Source organism: Falco biarmicus, chromosome 1 (assembly GCF_023638135.1).
Source record: "Falco biarmicus isolate bFalBia1 chromosome 1, bFalBia1.pri, whole genome shotgun sequence".
Taxonomy (NCBI): domain Eukaryota; kingdom Metazoa; phylum Chordata; class Aves; order Falconiformes; family Falconidae; genus Falco; species Falco biarmicus.
In genome coordinates, this window is record NC_079288.1 from 77166829 (window position 1) to 77190487 (window position 23659).

The 23659-nt window shown below is 38.2% G+C and overlaps 1 protein-coding gene across 4 annotated transcripts in view; it reads left to right on the plus strand.

Annotated features, from left to right (window-relative positions):
• SORCS2 (sortilin related VPS10 domain containing receptor 2) overlaps positions 1-23659 on the plus strand; it is a 579316-nt gene that overhangs the window by 467406 nt on the left and 88251 nt on the right. For all 4 annotated transcript variants that reach the window (XM_056352655.1, XM_056352671.1, XM_056352663.1 and 1 more), the window contains exons 6-8: positions 4721-4785; positions 6938-7056; positions 11168-11257. In XM_056352655.1, the coding sequence (XP_056208630.1) occupies positions 4721-4785; positions 6938-7056; positions 11168-11257 (274 nt within the window). The remainder of the gene's footprint in view (positions 1-4720; positions 4786-6937; positions 7057-11167; positions 11258-23659) is intronic.

The window sequence follows — 23659 nt, forward strand, 5'->3', positions numbered from 1 at the left end:
GGACTTAAGCTTATGATTCACATTGTGAGATGTGTTGTGTTGTATGTCAGTGGTAATTTTTGTTCCTGTGTATTACATAAATATCAAATTTCAGGTGAGTAATGGTGTTTTTCTAATGCTTCATGCAATTAGAGTAGGAAAATACTGGGGCAGTTTATGAAGATAGCTAGCTGAATAACAGGGAACATATTATTAAAATAATGCCAAAGGTCTCATAATTGGAATTCTAAATTTTTAGAATTTCAACATGGTTATTGAAAAGTATAAAATACCTAATGGCAGTATCATGAAGGACACATTCATACACAGACCAAGGCACATGCAGAGGGCTTGTTAGTCCCCTACATAGCACCGTTTTCATGCTGATGTAATGCTGTTAAGGTCAGTAGAATTACCTGGTGGAGCACTAAAGCAGAGACATGAAGAATTAGCTCATACAACAGCTAATCTTTCAGGAGTACTTTCCTAAAGTCTAAAAAAATATATGCTTAAGAAAGGGCTCTAGTGTCCCTCAGGAGACCAGATTCAGGCCTGAATGGAACTAAGGTACCTTGATTTCCCTCTGATTCTCATTGTGTTTATTAAATGCAGCTTTACTATATAAATGAGGTTAGACATACACAAAGGCTGCACCGAGGCTGAGGCAATTTCACCTCTACACCATCAAAAGGGCCTATCTTGCCACTTTTCTTCCACAGGACTGGTGCTCAACTGCTGGCTTGAGCTGATGAAACAGAAAACTAATTCATCCAAAAAGTTCTAAAATTATGGTTTGCAGGACCAGTTCTCCCAAGAGGTTCAACATGGAGTCAGACAAGCACAAGGGAGATGATGGGAGCTTGTGTTCACGGGAAAGGGAAGAAGCATATTGAGGCTACTTATATTTACACCACCCTACAATCAAGTTGGGCTATTTAAATTCTGAAGTGTTGTAACCACTCTGTTACATTATCTGAAGTGCTGGCATGTTGCACTTGCTTTTATCCAGTGTGGTACACTTGGTCAAAAGAGATTTCTTTTCCTAGAAGAAGATTTGTCTGATCTAAAATTAGTCTGAATTTCACTGGAAATTTTAATGGTTGAATGTAAAATTATAAAACAACCCAAACCAGAAAACCCTAAATTCAGTGGTGATACCTCCTTCACCCAAGTAAAGCAAATAAACAAAGAAATGGTCCCAGATTCCTGAAATATGGACATTTTCATTGCAAACTACTGTGAGAAGAAAATTCGAGAAATTCTAATCAAACGACCAAAAAAATCCCTGCTGAAATTGAGAAAAATAGAGTACCTGAGAAAGTGCTTGTTCTGTTTGGGAGGGGGAAAAAAAATGATGCTGAAGCGTCAACTGAAAGGAAGAAGGTGTTGGATTTTCAGGGTCCATTGCATCCGTGCTTTCTAAGACAGAAGAGGTCCTCTGCTAAAGCCGACTGAGGAACAGTAAACTGTGCTTGTGAATGGATGTGTGGACACAATCCTCACATTGGTACAATGCATTTATGTTGTGGTAGTTGTAAGTTTGTAAATGAAATTGCAAAAAAAAAAATGTCTTACATTTCTCCCTCAATATGAAAAAACATAACTGAGCCTTCCTTGTAAGTGGATCATTTACTGTATGTGTTCCTGTAAGTACATTATTTGCCCAGCATGTTAAGAAAGTTATATCACATGGGCAGAGGGACCTAGACTGTGTTTAGCCTGCATAGTGTCATACCACTTTTCCTTTGGTTCATGATTAAAGCACAAGTGGAATAACAGTATTGCGCTTTAAAGTACTGTTGGCAGAGGAGTCCACTAAAATGAGTAAATAGTTTATTCTCCTGGGATATACCTTCAGGTTCTCTGCATTAGTTATAGTCTGTTCTGAAGATTTTCTTAGCAGCCATAATAGATGGGGTCTTTTTTTCAATAAAAGAAGGACTATCCCTAAGTGCTCGTAAAGCTGAATCAAGGGACTTCAGAGTTTGGAAACTGCTCTATAGCAGACATTCAAAAGTAGACTTTGAGGGCGTAACATCTTCAGTGAGTAATGCTGTTATAGCTTATTGGTACAATTAGAGTAATGGAAAACACAAAACATTCTTTAAATACTCTGCTTACTTAATTTGTGCCTTTCAGAATGCATAAACTCTGCACTTAAAGGATGCATCTCACCTGTTATACCTGACTTGTATGAAGTTAAAGATCTACAGTTATAGCTTAATGATCATTTCTTTTGGCAGCCTTGAGTAAGCCAAAGCGTAAGGCTCACATCTTTGCAGGGTCACCTTGAAAATTACAGTTCCCAAGACTGGGATCTGGCAACTTCATTGGGACAGCTGAGGCTGTGAAGGAGAGGCAAGACTGGGGACACGGAATGGGGTGCCTTAATCTGGTAGAGCAATAGGAAGAATTGCTGGTCAAACTGCAGCGTGGAGCTGTCCTCCTAAACCTTCTTTATATTCAATGGATACCATGGAAATTGATGCAGCTGGTTTAGGAACAGAAGACTTACCTTTTGGAAGTGACTGTTCTCCTGGTTAATAAAGGGTAGTTTTAAAAGGAGAGGTAGGGTAAATGTCTGAACTGGGGAAAAGAGGTACTACTGTTTCCTGGCTAGGTTAAAACAAAAACAAACAAAAAAAAACCCCAAAACCAACCAACCAACCAAAAAACCACCAAACCTTCCTTGTAATTTATTCACATCTACTCAAAAGTCTAAAGAAGAAAAGTAGTCTGGGTTGGAAACTTTCATTTTCTGTGTCCATGCAGTGTTCATTAAAACAGATCAGTTACAACCTCTTGCACTAAAAGATTACACTGGAAACAAGATTAGACGCTACTTGTGCCAGCTGCCACCATTAGGAGGAACATGGTAGAGGTGAGATCATTTTCACTTCTGACCTGTTGAAAGAAAGTATGAGAAGGTAGAATATTGACAAATATCTCAAACGGTGCTTATGAAATAATGTGTGCTAAATTATAGATACAAGAAGTTGTTTGGAAAGTACCCCAAAACTGTCTCTCCATTATTGATACTGATCAGCATATCAGGCTGAATCTCAGAAAATTTCAGCCCTAAAGTTTTTGTTAGTCTGTAGATCAGCTGTATGAGGTACAGCACAAAACATAAAATATTCAGTAAATATCATTTTCTTCCCTCAAAACACTGAATGCAGAGTTGATAACAGGTTTGATTTGGTGTTGTGAATATCTAGGAAAAGAGTGCACACACCAAAAAAGATCGCAGATCCTTCCCTCTGCTCATATACACTCTTAATCAGGTCTCAGTGAATATAACGTCTTCTCTGACTTACTGTTTTGCCTCCAAAATGCTAGAATCATTTGTGTTTCAGAGACCAGTTTCTTAGTAAACACAAGATTATTCCATGCGTTTACTAAAAAAATCCCACTAGAAGTTTCCTTTGCATCTTATGACTTGGTGGGGGCTCATCCCTCCCCCTCTCCTTACTTCTTCGGGCTGATCATTTATCTTGTTAGGGAAAAACAGCATATGTGATTATTTCTGGTTGTTATGCAGCAGTGGAAATCATCCAGTCTCTTCCCCCTGGCTTGCATTCCCAAGGAGCAACCAATTACTGAGTCTGAGTTTTAACCGCTCCTCATAAATCAATGCTATTAAAATCATTACACAATGATGTAATTTCAATCCAAAGTATAGCTTTATTGCATTTTATTATTAATAATTGTATGAAAATGATCATTTTCTCTTAAGTATTTTAATGGGCTTTTTTAATATCTGCATCCAGCTGCACTTCATCACTCAACGTATCTCCTTTGTGTGTCTTCAACTCCCATCTGCTGACTCGATGGACTCCTATCATGCCAGTGAAGAGCCTTGTGAAGAGCAATATAGCTAGGGGAGCGGGGCTGGATTCTGCTTCGCTTAGTGACAGCACATCAGCTCAGAACTTTCTCTGCAGAATCTGCCTTACTAATGACAACGGAAGGGCCAGAAAAAAAGTGCAGCTAGGGCTGCTGTTCCCAGGTTGGGGTGGAAGCCCTGAGGGCAGAAAACTCACCTTTTGGCTGAGCATGTTTGACTTGAGAGATATTAAGAGAAAATCAGCCTCTATTCCCATTACACCTTTTCAAAGTTAAAACTCACCTTGATCAATTCTGACTGAATTTCCTGCTCAGAATATTCTTCTCAAAAGTATTCTTCACTTTCTTCTGTTGTCAAAGTGGAATCTACTCTTCTCTTGAATATGCTAACCAAACATATATGAATTTGTTTTGGAAGTTGTGTGTCAAGTTTAAGATATTTCTAATAAGAATGGAATGCAAGTCTTTTTTAGCACTAAATCTGCCTTTTAGTCTTGAATGTCAAATGTAATTGTAAAAAGATGCTCTAGCGCTTGCTAGGACATATAAGTGTGTGCATATGAGTGTTTATATATGTATAAATATGTATCAATTATAGATTATGAAATTTTGTTTCCAGTTTTATACCTATTTCTGTTTTTTTCTCCAATTGATCCTATTTGTATGCATATTTTAGTAAAAGAGATTCTAATGAAATTTAAGAACAAACATAATGTCAAGTACAGAAAAAATAGTTTCCATCTAAACATTAATAGAACATTATAAATGGAGTTTATTTTAACTTCCCAGCAAAGAATGTTAAAGCTGGTTAGTATGAAATCCTCTCTTTTCTTCCATCTACATAATTGCTATTCTGTAGCTGGCTCTGCATAACGTGATTATATTATGTTCTCAGGGCTGTTGCTGGAGTTGATGGAGACCCTGATTTAGTTCATATGGAAATCCAGGACCCCAGTGGAGGTATGAAAATGGAAATGTTATCAATTGATACCCTAGTGTATAGTAATTTCTCTTTGTTTAGAGAGTACTTTTTGTGTTGTTTTTAAAAGTGGTCAGAAGAGAAACTGCAAATCAGATTCTTTGGTTATCTGTAGTCAGCAAAGCTGTCCTGTTATATTAAAATATAGTATAATTTAAAATTTACTTGTTTTCCACTCTAAGACGAATTGACGTCAATATGCTATGCTCTGTTGAAAATATCCATTAATAGTGCAATTTATTCTGGCAGTTAAACATTGAACATTTTTCCTGATCTGCAAATAAAACCAGCAATCCAGAGTTAGGGCAGGATAAGTGTCTGTTAAAGGGAATCGTTGCATGTCTCAGTTCTGCTGCACAAACCACCGTCTCCCAGAATTTCCTCATGTTACAGTATCCAGTGTACTTTGAGACTTCAAAAGGAAAATAAATGAAAAAGCAGATTAGTAGTCAGGATTTGCTGTTCTAAGGAGTCACCATGATTCCAAAAGCTTGTATTAGTTTCTTTTTACCAATTGTACTCTTGAAAAATATTTTAATTCCTTGGATCGGATCATCTAAGTTCCTGTGCAGTCTTAAAAATGAGTTGCTAGGAATGCACAGTTTGATTTTCCCTGGTCCAGTTGCCTTTCTTCATTTCAGCCCTATTAAAAAAATCAAAGTTACTATGTTAAAATCTGGATGCCAAAGTTTCTAAATCTTTTAGCAGTGAGATTTCTGAGACATGGTGACCCCTACAAAGCCCCATGAGCTGCATTGTTTAGAGATAATGTAAGAAGATTCTTCAGGAGCTGGATGGAAAGATTATTTTTATTTTATTTAACAGAAACAGCAGAAAAACTCTGATGACATATCTCCTGACTGGGTTTTCAACAAACCAACTCTGCACACTTATGTTCAGTACAAGCATCACTATTGATCTTATTGGAAACAGCATCTTTGTACTACTTATCTGATGAAGGACTATAATGCTTGTCAGGTGAATTACGAATAGCTGCAAGATTTTGATGGCCCATTGCTGCACTTGCCCAAATATCCTTGTGGTGATGATTTGGACATAAACAGGAGAACCTGGATTGAGTCTAGCTGCCTATTAAACGGATGCAGATTTTAAAACAAATATTTGTATCTAGTACACTGGTTTGGCCTTTTCTAATTAAAAGACATAAAGTGTGGAATGCATTTCCTATCATACTGCAAAAGCAAGGAAAGACATAAGAGTGCATTATTTTCCTTTTATGCTATATCTGAAGTATGGGGAAAATTAGTAATCTGGACACAGGGTTGTATACATGACATTTTTTCTCACTGCATGTGAGAAAGTCAATCAAGTACTTTGTGTTCAGAAGCTTGTGATGAAGGGTGAACTGTACAAGGGCTTGAATCTAGGAGAAGGTCTTTGGGCCACAGCTTATGTATGATATAATTATTGGCTCTGCTCTCTGATAAGATCAGATATCATCAAAGATGCAATGATGCTGTTCTAACAGCGCAGGCAGAGAGGATGTTCCTTGCCCCTTGCTAACTGGAGAGGAAGAGAGAGGCCATAGCTTCCACTGATATAAATCAGTCCAGGCTCTTTCAGCAAGGTATTAACTCTGAATATAGAAGTCCTCCCCCAACAGAGCAGTTCCAATAGTGTGTTAATAGTGTGTTTTAACTAACCTACAGAGCCTTTAAAATTCTGCATACTGTCTATTGAATGGAGTCTGATTCTCCTCTCACTCATCACAATTTTATACGGGGGTTGATCTATTGATTTCACTTATGTTGTGTCAGGCTGCCATTTCTCCAAATGAATAATTTGGCTCAGTGCATAGGTTAAGTGAGAAAAGACGCTCCTTCTATTATCCCCACCCATGAATGCCTCATTCATCTAACCCCTAATCTTTCTGGACCAGCAAAATTTGGATAATAACAGGCTGCCTCCCGGGAATGATCTGAACTGTAAGCAGTTAATATATTCTCAGTACACTGGAGATTGAAAAACTCTTGTATGAAGGTTTAATATAATAATTTTACAACTAACTCACCTGGCAAGGGCAGCGCTTTTCCTGCATGAATAACATTTTATACTGCTTGCTTCTTTTTCCCTTGATAGTCCTGTCATATGTTTCTGTTTCTCTTCCCTCAGGTTATCGCTACATCACTTGCCAGATTCAAAATTGCTCTGATAAGACAATGACAGTCCAGTTTGCTGGTGGCACTGATCGGGATTCCCTGACTGTGCAGGATGACTACATATTTCTTCAGGTACTGCCACTCTCTGGAGAGACAGCCCATTTTCAAATTACAAAATAAAATTTTAAACACTGTTATTTAAAAGCATGCAGAAACCTGTTCCAGAGTATTAATGATGATTTATGAAATTTTATATGGAACAAAGCATTCCTTTATCTGTTTAAAAAAAAAAAAAAAAAAAAAAAAAAGCATCTTTAATTTGTGCAACCAGTTGCCTATTTATACAGTCAATTTTAATTTATCGCTGACCTAGCTTTAAGTATATGAAAATTTTCAAGTGGATTGTGTGGTTCAAAGTTACTTTTAAAAAATACTCTTGTGTGTTAGGCAAAATGCAGCCCTTTTGTTCTAATGCTTACAACCTCTTCTGGGTCCTTTCCATTACCTCCATATCACAAAAAGCTTCCCTGAGAAGAGCACCTAAGGAAAGCCACTGACAGAATAGTGTCTCAGCTTCTTCATATGTATTCTCCTCTGAAGAGGTTTTACTAGGAAAGAACTTACATGGCTGTGCTTAGGAAGCAAAAGAATGAAATGGCCATAGCTGGGGAGCTTTGAGCAACTTAGAATAGAATCACAGAATCATTTAGGTTGGAAAAGACCCTTAAGATCAAGTCCAACCATAAGAGTAACACTGCCAAGTACACTACTAAATGATGTCCCTAAACACCATGTCCGCAACTTGTGATGGTCCAAATTACATTGGGGTTATTTCATTCCCAAACTACACGACCTGCGTGCAGAAACCTGGACTGGAACTCTGTCAACCTTATGGCACCTGTATGGCTCAAACACATTTGAATTTTTTTTTTATGTGCTTGTAACAGGTTGTGGTTTGAATCTGTCGGAGCTACAAGCTTCTCAAAGAACAGTTATGTCCTCCCTGTTTCTTAAGAATTTACTAGCAAATTTCCTTGTACTTTCCTCAGTGGTTGGCTATCATTTTCCCCTTACTTTGATATGATTTCCTTGTGGCAAGCCTTCTCTGTTTATTGATTTTTGCAGGAAAGCAACAATGTGGCAAGGGATAGGTCTTCCCAACACTGGCTAGGTGTACATCAGATTGACTTCTTTGCATCTTTCCCCCCTTGTAGCTGTTTCCTCCAAAAGGATCTGTAAACTAATAGAAACACAGAAAGTCTGTCCTCCTCTTCTTTGGCACAGTGGTTTCAACGGCCCACATGGCTTGCAACATTTAGCACCGCAAAGAAACAGCAAAATGGGTTTGGGAAAGATTTTTTGAAATAAAGTGGGCATTTTTCACCTCAGGTCTAACACTCATGGCACTCGTTTTGCTCAAAGGTATTATTATCTGTGGCTCCCCCCAGGCACACTCTAAAATCTATTTCACGGTGTGTAGCCGGTGAGAAGTGCTTCTCGTCATGTGAACTTCCAGACTGCTGTGCTCAGCAATGCAGTGGCTGCTTCCTTTTCAAGCATTTTGTTTTGCCGGACATCTTGTATAATTGCATCTCGAGCAGTTGTTATTCTATCTCGTGCCAGGCACAGGCAGACATGAAATGGAAGTGCAACCTGGCACTGTACACATAACGTAATAATGTTGCTGCTAGCAAAATGATGCCATTGGTAACATAGTCTCTGTAGATTTGAAATTTGCCAATGCCAGTAGATGATACGTGCACATATTCCACATAAAGGGGAAATATTTCTTGTCTTTTCCTTTCAGACTTACCTGCAGTAAATCACAGTATGGAATATAAATCTCTCTTATTGTTAAATTGGTTTACAGTTAGCCATATCTATATGGCTGGAAGATAGAAGATAACTCTGGGATCCTGTAGTCACATCTGAAGCGCAGCCACCCCTGCAGGACACTACTTACTTGTGCCAGTGAAACCACACAGCAGCTGCACGTTTGAGAAACAGCATACTTTTGAAATCATGTGGAAATTCTTTCAGCACTAGACTAAAATATTGCTATATAAGTTAGAACCAGACCAGGGACTCTTCTTACTATCACATCAATATCTGTTTAGAAAGAAGACAGGACAAAATAATCTGTGCAAAAATAGAGTTTGAAACTGTTGCCCCTGGCATAGCTCACATCTCCTGAGCTGTACAGCTGTGAATCAGAGCATTGAAGGTCTGCACTGCTAATCCTGGCCCAGATCTCAGACTTTACCGTGTTAGAAGATCTCGACCCCATTTTCACTATGTCTATACCCATGAAGATCAGGAAATTTCTAATACTCGCTTCTTTTCCAGCTTGCACTTACAGTCAGAGAGTTTCAGCGGTGATGTTAGTAGGAGGATTAAAGTTTCATAACTGTTTTTAAGCATAGACCAGGCTTTAATGTCAGTGAGGCTTGGCACAAGTAGCTGCTTCAACGCCGATTCTCTACTGCCTTTACATCATCTTCAGACATTTAAAATGAGTGACATAAAAAAATGTGTAGTGAACAAAAAGATAGATAAGACTGCTATTTGATACTAATTAATCAAACACTGAGGTTTTTGGTTTAATCCATCATTTAACAAATCACGTTCCTAAAAGGCATCACATTCTTTCTACCACCAAAAAAAAAAAAGAGAGAGAGAAAAAAGGAAATTGAAATACTTTGATATCTTTGAAATATTCAGGCAGGTGGACCTGCTGTCATGCATCAACTCTATTTTTAGCTGGGCAAGTCAAGTCTGCATGCTTCAGGATAGGCTGTCTTCCAAATCAGGTTCCCTTTTTAAACACAGAGGTTGAGGAGAAAAGCGGTGAAATTGGGGTAGGATTTTAAATGGATTTCCTAAGTTAAAGAAAGAAGATGGGTCTGTTTGTGCTTCAGTTCTGCAGCCTGATTTGTTACGGACAACCAAAGAAAAATTTTGGATATTTCATTTCACTTCTTCCATTCTTTTTTGACCAGTCCATTCCTGCAAAGCAGCCACCCTGTATAACCTTGGTGAAAATGACTGAAATGACTGAATAGTCATTGCTTAGCTGATCTCCGGGAGGGGTGGGTGGGGTGGGAGTGAGGGGAGGCGCACGGGGAATGTGAAATACTATTTACCAAAGGCTAAAACCTTTGCTAATCTCTTCTGATGGTGCACAAGAGGCTTAGTTGGAAATTTCCCAATTTATATAACAGCACAGATTTTGACGTTACATTGCTGACTAGAAAAACCTAAGAAACCTCTTAGTTGAGTATTTTCATCAATTTATTTATTTAGAGTCTTCTTTTTGTTACTTTGGAAAATTTGCATTGAGGTTTTTTGGTGAATAAGGTAAAAGTCTAAAAATGGTCAGTGTATCTGCTATTAGAAAGAGGAGAAAGAGCTAATGGATAATAGTCATACAGCAGTCTTCCTTTCAATGCATGCTTCTGTGGGCTTTCTTTAGTGACAATCTTTGTAAGTCCCCAAGTATTTTACATAAAACCTAATCTGCCTTCAGTTCCACACATGCAAGAAGTTGTATTACGTGTTTTACCTCTCTATTTAAGCATATAATCGTGTCTTTAGGACATAGCACTGACTTTCGAACTGACTGACCAATGGATTCAGCGTTGCATCATTATCTTCCATGTGGCATGTCAGCATCTTGCACTGGGAAATGTTTTCTCTTGTACAGAAAATATTAGTCAAATATAGTGAATGCTTTACATAACATTAACGTGAACTTATTCAACATTTTTTGCTCTGCTTTGAATTGTGCTGTTGAAGTAGCACTTGCCCTTGAGGTGCCTCCTGTTCATAACCAGTGTACCTCCTCTCTGCCTCACACCTGGAGGGTGCTGCTGCCTGGACTTATACAAAAGGGCAAAGATGTGGGAGGCCAGTGAGTACACAGGTATCAGTAAAGACTGGGGACAGTGAGATGCTGACTCTCAGGTGTTACCCCAGACAGCTGAAATGATAAAAGAGGGAAGTAAGTCACTTTTTTCTTCCAAAGAGGAGGAGAACAAAAGAATTTGAGTCTCTCTGGAGTCTATTTTTTCACAACTTTTGAATTACTCTATTTAGGAGCACACTGTGCAAATTGTTCACATGCAAAACCAGTAATAGCTATGTATTTCCATGGCAGGTTAAAAAGAAAAAAAAAATTTCTTCCATCTCAGACTCTTTAGATTTGACATAAATTATCACAGCATTCTCTTTTCACTTTGTATAGACAACATCAGCAAATCGGACCAAGTATTACGTGTCTTACCGTCGAAATGGCTTTGTACAGATGAAGTTGCCAAAATATGCATTACCAAAAGTAAGTATACATATTTTTCATTCTATTTAGAAGTTTGTCTTCTTCTCTTTCTACCTAAACTAGTTGTGTTCTTCTCTTTTTTTAAACCTCATTATTCTGACATCACAATTTCTCCCTGTAAGGATTTCTGAATCCCATTTGTGGTATATTCTTACCCTACTGTTTTTATTTTTATTCTTGCAATGTAGTAGCTCATAAACCACAGAGAGCAACAGCATACGATAGTTTATTTGTCATCAGTTACCACAACAGTTTTTGAGCTTTGCTTCCATGAAGCAGTGCTACACACCCAATGACAATGTAATGATATCAAGCAAGTGTTCTTTCAAGAATCAATTGCAGTTTAATTCCACATGGTGCTTTCTAGTATAAGCATGAATAGTAATATGAGAGTATTTTACTGGTTGATGGAGCTGTATTTCAGTAAAGAATGCCAATATGGACTTTAATTGCTTAACAACATTGCAAGGTTTGTTGAGATGTTCCTTCAGTCTGGCATATTTTTATAGTGACGGGGTTTCTATATTTGCATAGTAAATTAGCAATAAAACACCGACACGTATTTACATATGGGCTAACTGATGCAATTGAATTTTTTTGCTGCACAGAAAGTTAGGAAACACTTTATTTATAGTTAGAAGGTTTCTGCAATCCTGAAGAAAAATGGCGTGGAAGTTTTAAAGACCCATATGGATAAAACCCTCAGTAACTTGGTCTGTCCTGACAGCTCACCCTGCTCCCAGCATGAGGTCGGTCTGAAGACCCCCAGAGGTTTCTGCCTTTTCATGTGATTGCCACCTACTTAGGAGAAAACTAAGGCATGTTATCTTTGCATGTCTTGAATTGCACAGGTTTAATTCATCACTCATCTGATGAAGGACAGGGAATACAAGGCATTTCCTTCTCTTGTTACTGTTATAAAGCAAAGAATGTGTTTAATATCATTTTTTTCATCATTGATTTTTATTTTTCTATTGTAGTCTAAGTGGTGGTCTGAAGTCTTCTGGTATTAAATGTAGAACTTATGAACAAAATCCTCAAATCAAACCCTCAGATATTAGTTGAACAAGACTCTGAAAATTGGATATACTCCTAGTAGCACTATAGAAATAGCTATATATTTATTTATCTATCTATCTATTTCGACAAGGAGTTTATAGCTGAGAACAGTTAAATATATCAGCCCTTCCACATAATTATTTCAGTGTTTTTAAGGCCTTCATAGTAACCTTTATGCTTCCTTGGGGGAATTTGTAATTAGGAAAACAGCAGGAGAATATCCAGTTTTAAATGTTAAAACATGCCAAATATGGACACCCCAGGGGACTGCAGCCCTTGGATGACCCACACCAGGATAGAAGAAGACAAGGGAGGAAAGCAAAGAGTAAGCAAGGACTGGCTGAAAGAAACCCTTCTGCAGATGACCCCAACCTCCTGCACAGCGCATTGCCTCACTGAAGGAGTTTGGAGGAACTGAGTTAATGCAAAGTGAAAAGGGAGTTGAGAGCAGGAAGGAGGGAGAAGAGGTGTTTGATTAAGCTGAGCCTAAAGAAGGGGGAGGAAGGATGTTTCCCCAAGTGTTTGTTAATGTGGTTTGTTTTGGTTTTTTCCTCCTCAGTACCTGAATCAGTAATTTGAAGTGTGTGTTACCTGGCAATAGATTAAATCAGGTAACATTCTCCAAGTTGGGAATGTTTTGCCTGTGGCAAATTTCCTGAAGTGCCAGAGCATTAGGGCAAATGTTGACTATGCTAACTTGTGTGGGAAAAGGTTGTCTGTTGGGAAACAGAAGGGCAGAAATCTTGTGAGAGAGACCAGAGCATTTCTTCCTTCTGCTTCTGGATGGCCTGTGCAGGAGGAATCTGTACCTTTCCATTGCAGTTTCCTTGTCATGCCCAGTGCTCTGGTGCATTTGGCCATGGCAGCACTTTGTCCTTCCTGATACTGTCATCACATAGAAGATGGACACAATAAGTCAATTTTTTTAATAGTTGTACAGTGTTTCAATTGTAGATGGTAGTTCATGTGTGTATACTTACTTACTTCAAGCATTCAGGAAAGTGGATTATTTTTTAACAAGTTCAATGTGTACTGTATCTCCGTAATGATACATGACTCTGATTTAAATATCCATATTGCAGTACACTATACTAATAAAGGACATGCTATTTGGGTTCAGATGTAGCTAGCTATCTGACAGATCTGAAAAAATGGGGGGAGGCTGTCAGAACTCAAGAACTATATGAGACTATTGTCTTGTAGGCATCTCCATTTGTAAAAGGTGAGCTTGCAAGAAGAGTAGCAAATGTTATGGGAGGGCTGGAGACAAAAGCACACAGTGTGTGACCTAGATCTCTGTCCTGTGGAGCTTTCCTTAGCAGAAAAATCAGTTTAAGAAGTCCTCCTCAGTCATTTATTTTTCCTACTCTTCTGCAGCCTACTATGACCTCTGTTGTTTTGTGGGACCACACTATAAACACGACCAGTGTAGCAATCTCTGTGAAAAATAACCCTGAAAAAAAGTGTAATTTGTTTTTTAAAAATGCAGATCAGGAGGCAACTTGTTTGTAGAAGAAGACTGAAGAAGCCTCCTCACAAGGGGGAGAAAATACTGAGTCTTAAAAGCACTTCAGTAGGGAAGGACCCACTACAGGTGGGAGCTGAATCCAAATTAGAAGCTGAGCTCAACTTAATAGTGTTGGTGATTATGTATTTTTAAAAGTGCCAGGGAAAGTGACAGGTATTCTGGGTTCTGAAGTTCTCAAATCATAAGCACCTTTCTGGGACATTTGCTTTAACCATATAGAAGTTATTTTCTCCTGCAGTGTATAAAATATGCAGAAGTAATTGTTGGAAATTCTCGGGCTGGAAAGAGCAGAGAGCAAACTAAAGGATCTAATCACCTCTTTTAGCCTTAAAATGCATTATTCTGCAAAGGGTGCTTAGTTTACTGGGCCCATGCCCTTACTGAGTGCATTTCTGACATATTCAAAAAGTGTCAGTCATAATAGCCTAGTATTTCTGTCATATGTAGTCTGGATTGTTTGAAATAGGGCTGCATGCTGAATTCTTTGTCTTGGAAAATATGTTTTTGGTTTATTTGTCTTTCCCCCCCCCCCCCTCCCCCCCTTGCTAAGCAGATTAACTTGAGGCTTGACTGAATAAATAAATTAGAAGTTAATGGTTTCATTTTGGATAAAGTCAATAGCTAGCTATGAACAGTGACTGTGTCATTTGGAAAGGGATGTTTTTATGTCCTTTATAGTCCAGGCAGTACCAAATGAGTGGGATGAAATAAACTATCTCTAGCATTTTGATGATACTTCCAAGAGAAGTTTCATTGGTATCTGCACACCACAGAGCTGAAAATATCACTAAGAGGGCCTGGAAGCCAGACATCCATTAGAACAGTGGTGCATGTGAGAGATTTTAACCTTTGCTGTAAAAGATACCATTTTTCTTTCTTTTTTTTTTTTTTTTTTTTTTTTAATGTGATTTGATACCTATACATGACAGCATAAATTTTAGATACTCAAGTAAATAACACAGCTCTAAAACTTTTCATCACACCATCTTTCACTGAGAATCATCCAAGTGCAGTAGAAATGTATCTTCCAATCCCATTTAAATGAGGGGAAAAGATTCATATGAGCAGAGCACTGATGAAATTTTTGCAAGCAGCAGTGTATCAGCAAAGGCACTGGCAAATTCAGAGTACATCTAGAACATGTGACTGTGGAGTTGCTACTTTTATGGCAGTAAGAGATAAATAGAACAAAAGAATTTTCAATCCTTATTATTTTTTTTTAAGATTGATTAAAAACAATAGCTTTTCAAAGAACTGAGGTTTAGGAGGTTTGAAGTATTAGATTCTGCCCAACCAGGAGATGAAGCTGGTCTGAAATAGACTATATTTAATTTTTCTCAAAAGAACTGAATGAGGCTCCAAAAACTCTCTTTCCAAGTGGTCTCTGTAAAATGTTTCATGTTACTGGCTAGAGTTTTTGAGCAGTGTACTGTACACAGTGATTGTGTACAGGGAAGGAAAACTGTCAGAAGATACTACAGGCTGGTCAAGGATGTATCTAACAACATCAGGAGAGCTGTGCTGGAACACTGGCTCTAGCCTGAGGGAACAGTGCTGGGATCTTCAGATATTATTCTTTTGCTGCACAGATGCATTTCACAGTGATTTTACATATGGAGATGGAATTAACATTTTCAGATGAGTAATTAGAAAATGTTATTGATATCTTATTTTCCTTGCAATATGAAGTGGCTGAAAATCTGAAAAAACAAAAAAAAAAAGGCAATTGTTTTATATTGTCTGTATTTGTATTTTGTTTGTATTTGTCCAAACGTACCCTCAAAGAGAAACATAGAAAAGGATAAATGTCCTTGGACATATCTCAAGGCCTCCTTACTTCTAAATCAAAGGCTGCTAAAAGCAGCTTCCAGCCCAACTTTACATGCACTGAGTTTCTAGGCTCCAGCTCCGCAGTGCCACTTAGATCACCTTTTTGTAACACATCATAGCTCTGTTTATGTACAGAGAGCAGAGCCGCTGGGGGCCACCTAATGAACAGAATTCAGATTATTTTTTTTTAGCTTTTTCTCCATGCTGTTGAGAGATTTACATTTTTTTCAGTAGCATGTTTGACGTTGACTACATTGAATCGCACAGCTGTCTCCTTCATTTGACAGAAGTCAAGTGCCAGCTGCTGCTAGGCAGGGTGGTACCAAAGGTAGGTGAGACCATATTAAAGGCTGCTGTATGCTCCCCAAATTAGAAATCTGGAGCTTCTGTTTTTAAGACAAATTGGGGTTTTTACTGTATTCCATTTTTCCAGGGTTGCTGGTTCTCCGCTGCTAAAACTAGATCAGAAGTTAATAACGTGTAGGAAGGGAATATCAAAATCATGCCAAGAGAAGCAGCGTTGGTGTTGACTTGGCTGGTTAGGCATGCAGGAGTGTTCCAGGGAGACCCAGGGAGATCCAGCAATCTCCCTTGGGCTGTTTTCAGCCTCAAGCAGGGTTTTAGCTGCCAGGGTTGGGAGAGCAGGTCTGCCCAGGGGCACAGGCTGCAGCCCCATCCAAAGGATCATCACACTTGTATTACACAAAAGTTCTTGCAGTTCTGTTTGCCCTTTTCTAGAGAAGTGTGGTGTGGAGAAGGAGGAGTACGTTGAGGTCTGGTCCTTATTCAGCATTTGGAGTCATGCTCTAATGTGACTAAAATAAAGGAACTAGTTCATTATGAGAGTTTAAGCAAAAAAATTAGCAAAATTGCTGACCAAACCAAAAAGTCTGCTACAAATCACAGTAGTTTTACTGTTGCAATTTGGAATCATTCATTTATTCTGAGTCCCCTTTCCACCTCTGGTAAACAAACTGCATTGATAACGATCTCCTTTTATGAACTGATACAAGACATTCATTGATTCTACATTTGTTCATGAACGATACAAAATCTTAATAATGTGAGATCTTTATTATCTGTTATATGCTACTGCAATTCAGAAAGTTTATTTCTGAAAAGATCTGGTGTGGAAAAAGCTTGTTTCATCTATTTTGATCTCTGTATGTCTTTTCAATCTTTGAAATAGGCAATAACATAAAAATTTTCAGGTAACCAAGATACAAAAGGGTACAGGGAAAAAAATAAACAAAAATAAAAGAAGAAAAATATCACATTACCTTAAAAATAAGCCTTTAATGTATACATGGTAATATGACTCTCCTATACACGCCTTTTATCAACTCTATATATTCTTTTTATTTGATTATCACCTAGTGCCCTTCTGAGGGTCTCGAAACAGGCCCACCTCTTCCTTGCCTCACTCTGAGATATGCATCACTGTTTTAACCACAAGTTTTCTTTCAAACAACCCTGTATCATTCAACAATAGATATAACACTGTGAGGAGTAAAATATTCGGGGCAGTTTTACTCTTTCTCCCTAAATAGCCATCAATCTTTTGAAGCATATATTCCCTTCTCTACCAAGCTCCCTCTTACCACAACTTTTTCAAGGATTCCTTAAATGGGTCCATCATTAACAACAGAAATGGCAGGAAAGATTCCTGCAGCTCCTTTGTCAGCAATGTTCTCTTGAGGCTGTGGCTGCATGACGGTTGAATTATGAAGTATTGAGGCTCTAAGAGCTCATTTACCAAGACTCTTAGTCTCCCAAGAACTGTTTCTTCACTGGGCTAGTCCCTTTCACCACCTCTGCCATCTGCCGCCCTGGGAGGCTTTGGCTGTGGTTGCTCCTCTGTGCCAGGCAGAAGAGCAGTTTTCAGCTGCAGCAGGACTACTTATCCATTCTTCTGAAAGTCCGTTGGAATGGCTGTTGAACAGAGAATAAAGGGGGGCAAAACACAAATACGGGTAGCAGTGGCATTTGATGCAGAAGTATTCTTTTCCTGGGCAGTATCACAGCAATAGCCAGTGGACCTGAGCTGTAGCAGCAGTCTGGCTCCCTGATCATACAGATAGGTGGATACAAGGAATTGTTCTTTTCTTCACAGTGTAACTTGTTATTGATTTCCCTCTTTGCACTGTTTTACTCGGCCAGGCAAGGAAGATTAGGAAGATTATCTTTGGGATATGTTCCATCCAGTCACCTTCATTGTTCTTAAGAGATTACAGGGGTATAAATGTGGTGCATCTGGAGGTCAAGGCTGAGGCTATGCAGTCTTGAGTGTTTACATCTGTTGCTTTTCTAATAATTTACTTCTCCTCGTTCTCTGTTTAATTTTTCACTTGCTTCAGGCTAATGTATTGCCCAACCACAACATTAAAAGATTGCAAAGGGGAAAAATTCTGACATTAGACTGAAAATTGTAAGATTTCAAAACCCAGAATCTTGATATTATACTTTGTTTGCCTTACTGACTAAAGCACAACAGCCCTGCCTGTGTACTATTATGCTGGTTATGCTGAACCTTGCCTACAGTGTTTTCACTTAATGCTATTTCCTATGTCATCAGCACATTTTACTACACAAAGGAGCACTGGCTTGCAGTACAATTCTTGTCATCTTTTATGTCCTTCTGTCTTCAGGGTGCAATTGTGTTTATTTGTGTCATAGGGTTTCTTATCACAGTTAGTATAGTAAGCCATACTGAGCATTTCTTGAATATAAATTTCTATAAAGTATTAGCAGATTTATAGGCTGATGAGTTGCTAAATGTAGATGCTATGGGACTGTATACAATGAAAACAAAGCATTTTTCTTCCCTTCCTCCTCTAAAAATCTTTCTTTCCACACTCCTATCCTCTGCTCCCCAAAACCCCAACTCTTCTAATATAATGCTTTTGGACTTCTTGACTGATTTATTTTTGATTTGGTGTTAGTTCAGCCTTCTGTGAAAACAGACGCAACTGCATTAAAAGCAGATCAGTTGGGGAAAATCTGACTGATCGTGTTAGTGAACTAAGTTAAAAGTAAAGAAATAATTCTCAAGTGGTGTCGATGTTTTTAAGAAGTAACATTTGATCATTACTCTGTACTTGCTGGAAGAGTTCTTGGGTGCTTGTTCTCCATGTGATGGCTGAACAGGCACAGTTCTTTCAGTGTCACGTGCACACCCTCAGACTCATTTATTTTGTTTAACAGACCATGTCTGTCCATGCGATAGGAAGTTTCTCTGAAGTGGTGCTCATCTTTTGGCACAATTTGGCCTTTTATACATGTCTAATTATTTCTAGTATCACTTTGAAACCCTCTTTGTGTTTATTTGAACAATTATGGTCTCTGCTGCTGATCTAAGGTACAAACAGCAGCTTACAAGTCCCTGAGAGAGCAGGAGTGGTATGACCTGTCACTGGATGCCTTGTTTAATCATACCAGGTTTTAATACACAGGCTTTGATCATGTTCAGGATTCATTTAGCATTTTTGTAGAAAAGTAACTCCAATTCAACAGATTTCGAGCTGCCTTTAATTCTAATGTCATGATCAAGTTAAAATACTTATTTGTCTAGGGTTTTTTTGGTTTCTTTAGCATAGTTAAGAATTTATAGCTCTTGAATTAAAAAAAAAAAAAAACACAAAAACAAAACAAAATAAATCCTGCCCCCCTCAAAAAAAAACCACACCAAAAAACAACCCCAACCCAAACCCACCCCCCTCCCCCAAAGAAAAAAAATCCTGTCTCTTTAATGGTATTTCTATTTGTATGTGTAACATTTCAAATAATCTCAATAAGGTGTGTTTTTATTTTCGCCTATTTTCACAGGATTCTACACAACAAACATGGAAAAGATCTTGGGAGGTCCTTTTCCAAAGCATGGTCATCTGCCTAAACCAGTCCTGACAGATATTTGTCTAACTGCTCTTATCAACTCCCAAGGATGAAGATTACTTTCCCTCCCTAAGCATTTTATCCTCAGTGTGTATAAACAGGCACTACTATAGAAAGATATTCTGATGTCTATCCTAAATCTCCATAGCTGCATTTTATACGCAGTATTTAATTCCAAGTAGACTTAGAAGACATTTTATTCTGTTTTCCTTGGGTGGCTGTTTACATTATTTGAAGGCTGTTTTCTGTCTGCTCTCATCCACCCATAGGGAAATGACTTTGTGGACTTGATTGCATAGTAGATTTTAGAGCACTTTGCAGGCTTCTTTGGTTGCATCGATAAGGTAGATCTATCCCTGACCCTGAGTTGGTCCACTGTCTTGGATCTATGAGCACTTTCACAGATTTTTTAGTGATGAACATACAGACATCTGTACCTAGTGTGGTGTAACAGTACCCAGTAAAAAGGAGGATGAAGGGAAAGTTGTGACAAAGGAATTCACAGAATATAGTGCACAAGGAGCACCTTAGGAAACAGAGCAGCAACATCTCATGGGGGTTTAGAGGTTACATAAGGAATTTTGAACAATACAGCTAGTAGCATCTCAGAACTGTACAAAAGCTTACAACCTAAGAAGATGAGATAAAGTAAATGCAGAATACTGGTGATGGGGAACCACAGTCTGTTGCTGATACAATTTGCCTTGGTAAGCTTTAGAAAAACAAAGGAAAAAGAAAAATGGTGAAAGCATGTATGCTTGTATCAGCAAGACATGGGACAGAGCAGACATGGCGGACTGGACAGAGCAAAAGTGAAGTATCGGAGATGAGGGAAAGAATGTCCATGGAGGAATGGGCATGCCACAGAGGAAGCAACAAGGTTGCTACAGCAAATCTGGAAAAAGATTCTGCCTTGGGACACCTGAAAGTGCATGGACCTTCTCATTTGGGCATGGAAATGAAAGTAAAGCACAACAGCTCAAATACTGAATGTATATTAAAAAGCATGGAGACAAACAAAAATCTGAGTAGTGACAGTAAGGAATATTCCAAAGCCTGAAGATCTCTTGTATCAGCAAAGAGATCTTTGTAAATGATTTTGAATAAATCATGTGTGAATGGCATAATTACAGAAAAAAATTAGATGAACAGTGGGACTTTGAGTTGCCTGCAGAATGTGGAAAGAGAAAGCAGGAGATCCAGCAAGAAGGCAATTGCAGTAATCCAAGCATGAAATCATCAAAGAATAAATGCTTTCCTTATAGGATCTGCTGAGATTACAGCCTAAGGTAGTATCTGTGGCCATGAATTAGATAAAGCAATAAAAACTTGCATTACCTCCATCAAGATATGTATTCTTTCTCAGATGTCCCTACTAGTTAACTCTTTAGTGACAGTAAATTCTGCCTAGCAATATTTGCTGACATCGCATCTTCACGTGCTTGTCATCTGTTGAGCAGTGCGTAGCTGGGCTGAAGGTCTGGATTTACACAGTAAAGACCCAGCCTCTGTATTTGTCAGTCAATTTCTTCTTCCTCTTTAAAGTTTCACCTTTCCAGGATAGGAATAGTACAAAAGTGACATGACAGTTTAGCTTTGTTTCAGCTAGTCTGGTCATCCAGAATTAGCTAGGTTTTCAGCAGTCTGTGGTCATCCAGGATTTTGAAAGAAAAATTTAAAAATTGGGCATGAAATTGCAGTTTTCCTTACTTTGCCTATTAATTTTCCCAGACCATTAGATCATGACTGTCTGGGCAGAAAGTCTTGTGCAGGATTATTGCAAGGTAGTATAACTGAAGGACTGGTTTGTTTCCTGAGGGAAAAGAAATCACTGTGAAAGGAAAATAGTGGTAAAGCCAAACTGGAAATCTGAAGGTGTAAATTCTGAGTGAAAGGAACAAAGTTCAGGGCAGCAGAAGGGCAGTTTCACTTGCTAAAACCAGGATCTGTTAGGTTTTTGACTCAAAAAAAACCCCAAAAACCCAAAAAAACAAAAACAAACCCTTGGCATCCAGCAGTCTGAGTGTACAAACCTCTTTCTTGGTAACAATCACTGCCAAGACAAAAGTAAACTCTCTTTTGTTGCAGTAAAATTCTGCAGTCCAACCCCTCTTTCTTCCACCTCATTCCTCCAGTCTGCCTGAAATGTATCCTCCTGTCCTGCACCACGTTTTGGTTCTTTATGTGTTGCTTCTGCTGGCTCAGCAGCTCCTACCTGACCCTGAAATACAAGAACCACAACTGTACCCATCTTCCCAGTTCTCACCTCTGCCACCACAGGCCACCTGTGCAACCTTTACCACTCCACCAGCACCTGGGGCAAGGAAACTGCCTTGCCTATATTCACTGGAATTTTGCAGTTGTTTGCGGCACTGTTTAAATGTTTTATTATAATAATATAGATTATAACTTTGCTGAAAGCTCCTGGCATCACAGGAGAGGAAGGATTTTCTTGAGGTTTTCACATGAGAAAAAGAATAATTTATTTATTCCTTCTTTTGACTCTCTGCTTCACTTCCATCCTTACTTATTGGATAATCAAGGGAGCTTTTCTTACACTGCAAAAGAAGAGAAGAGGTGAATTTAGTATTGGAATTGTAATGTGGGCTACCCTGCCTCACATTGCCCTGGTGTAAGGCAGGAAGTGAAGCATGGTGTACATTTAAAAGTCTCTTTAAAGAAGCTGTTGGGATCAGTTGCTGTGTTTTTCTGGCATTTGTGCCAGACAATCTGCTTCTGAGTAATTTTTGAGTACAATAAGAAAGAGAACTATTCATGGGATTCTAAACAAAAATCTACTTCAGTAAATAGTTCAACATGAACATCTTTGAAAATATCATTGAGGAATCACTGACAGGAAACAAGTTCTTTTGTGTTGAGGTGTGTCACATATGTAAAAATACTTTAAATTTAATGAAATGACTAGTTATTTAAAAAGCATCTTTTGTTCATATAACAAAATCTTTCAATTGTATTATTTTATTTATATTCATGTCTCTTTTAATCTAAATACCTTAATCACATAATGCATGTTGCCTAAAGTGTGACTGCCATACTTTGTCAAGCATTCAGTGTTTCTCTGTTACTCACATTTTCTTCAGTCTCAACTGGATTTTTACAGAATTTTATTTTTTTATTAGAGCTCTATGAAGTTGTTTTCTTGATATTTTGTTATATTTTTTTAAAGCCAATTTTCCCCAAATTCATATTATCTTGACATTTAGGTATCTTTATTTAATATTCACTCCATTGCCATATTTTTTTCCAGTAATAAGGTGACCAGAACTGGATACATTATCCCAGTTAAGTACCAAGGTCATAAAGAGTTTACAAGTCTTCAGTTTCCGTGACTAGATGTCATTTCATAACTTGTCCCAACATCTGCCTTTATGATGCCCTATTGCAAACTCATGTCCTTCTTTTTTTTTTTTTTCTTTCTGTTTTCTAAGCTTAGTTCAGTGTTGCTACTTCCTGATTTGTTTCTCTTCCTGATTTGTTTCTTCTGTTTAATATTACAATTACATTGTTTTCCCTAGCTGTGCATTTTTTGTCTGAAAAGTCTGGAGTGAAGAAGTGGAGAAAACTGACAGCAAGCTGTTGCAATATCCATGCCTGAAATTCTTGACAAATGAATGCAGAATGTGGACTTCCATGTTATTACTGTTGAATATTTAAGCGGATATGCCTACATAGATAGATAAATTAGCGTTATGTACTAAAATTTATATGAGCTGTGTGCATGATGTGTACTATGTCCTTTGTGTAACTGCTGTCAATGATATCTAATACTCTTTGTGCTGTGTTACCTGAACAAAGTATTTCTTAATTCCCTAGGTACCTGGGGATTATTTTTCAGATTACCTTTGTTTTTTCATTACTTAAGTTTTGTCAGTGTTTCGTTGATCTTATCCAGATCTTGGAAAACCATTTCCTATTTTTTTCTTTTACTTATTTTCCCCTTCTTTTCAAAAAGTCATTTCCCATAGAAGTCAAGGCAGATCACAGCTTTTGCACAGTCATGATTTTGGTCTTCACTAAACTGGTTTGCAGTCTGATAATCTGTAGCCAAAAGGCACTAGCACCCCCTTAGAGCA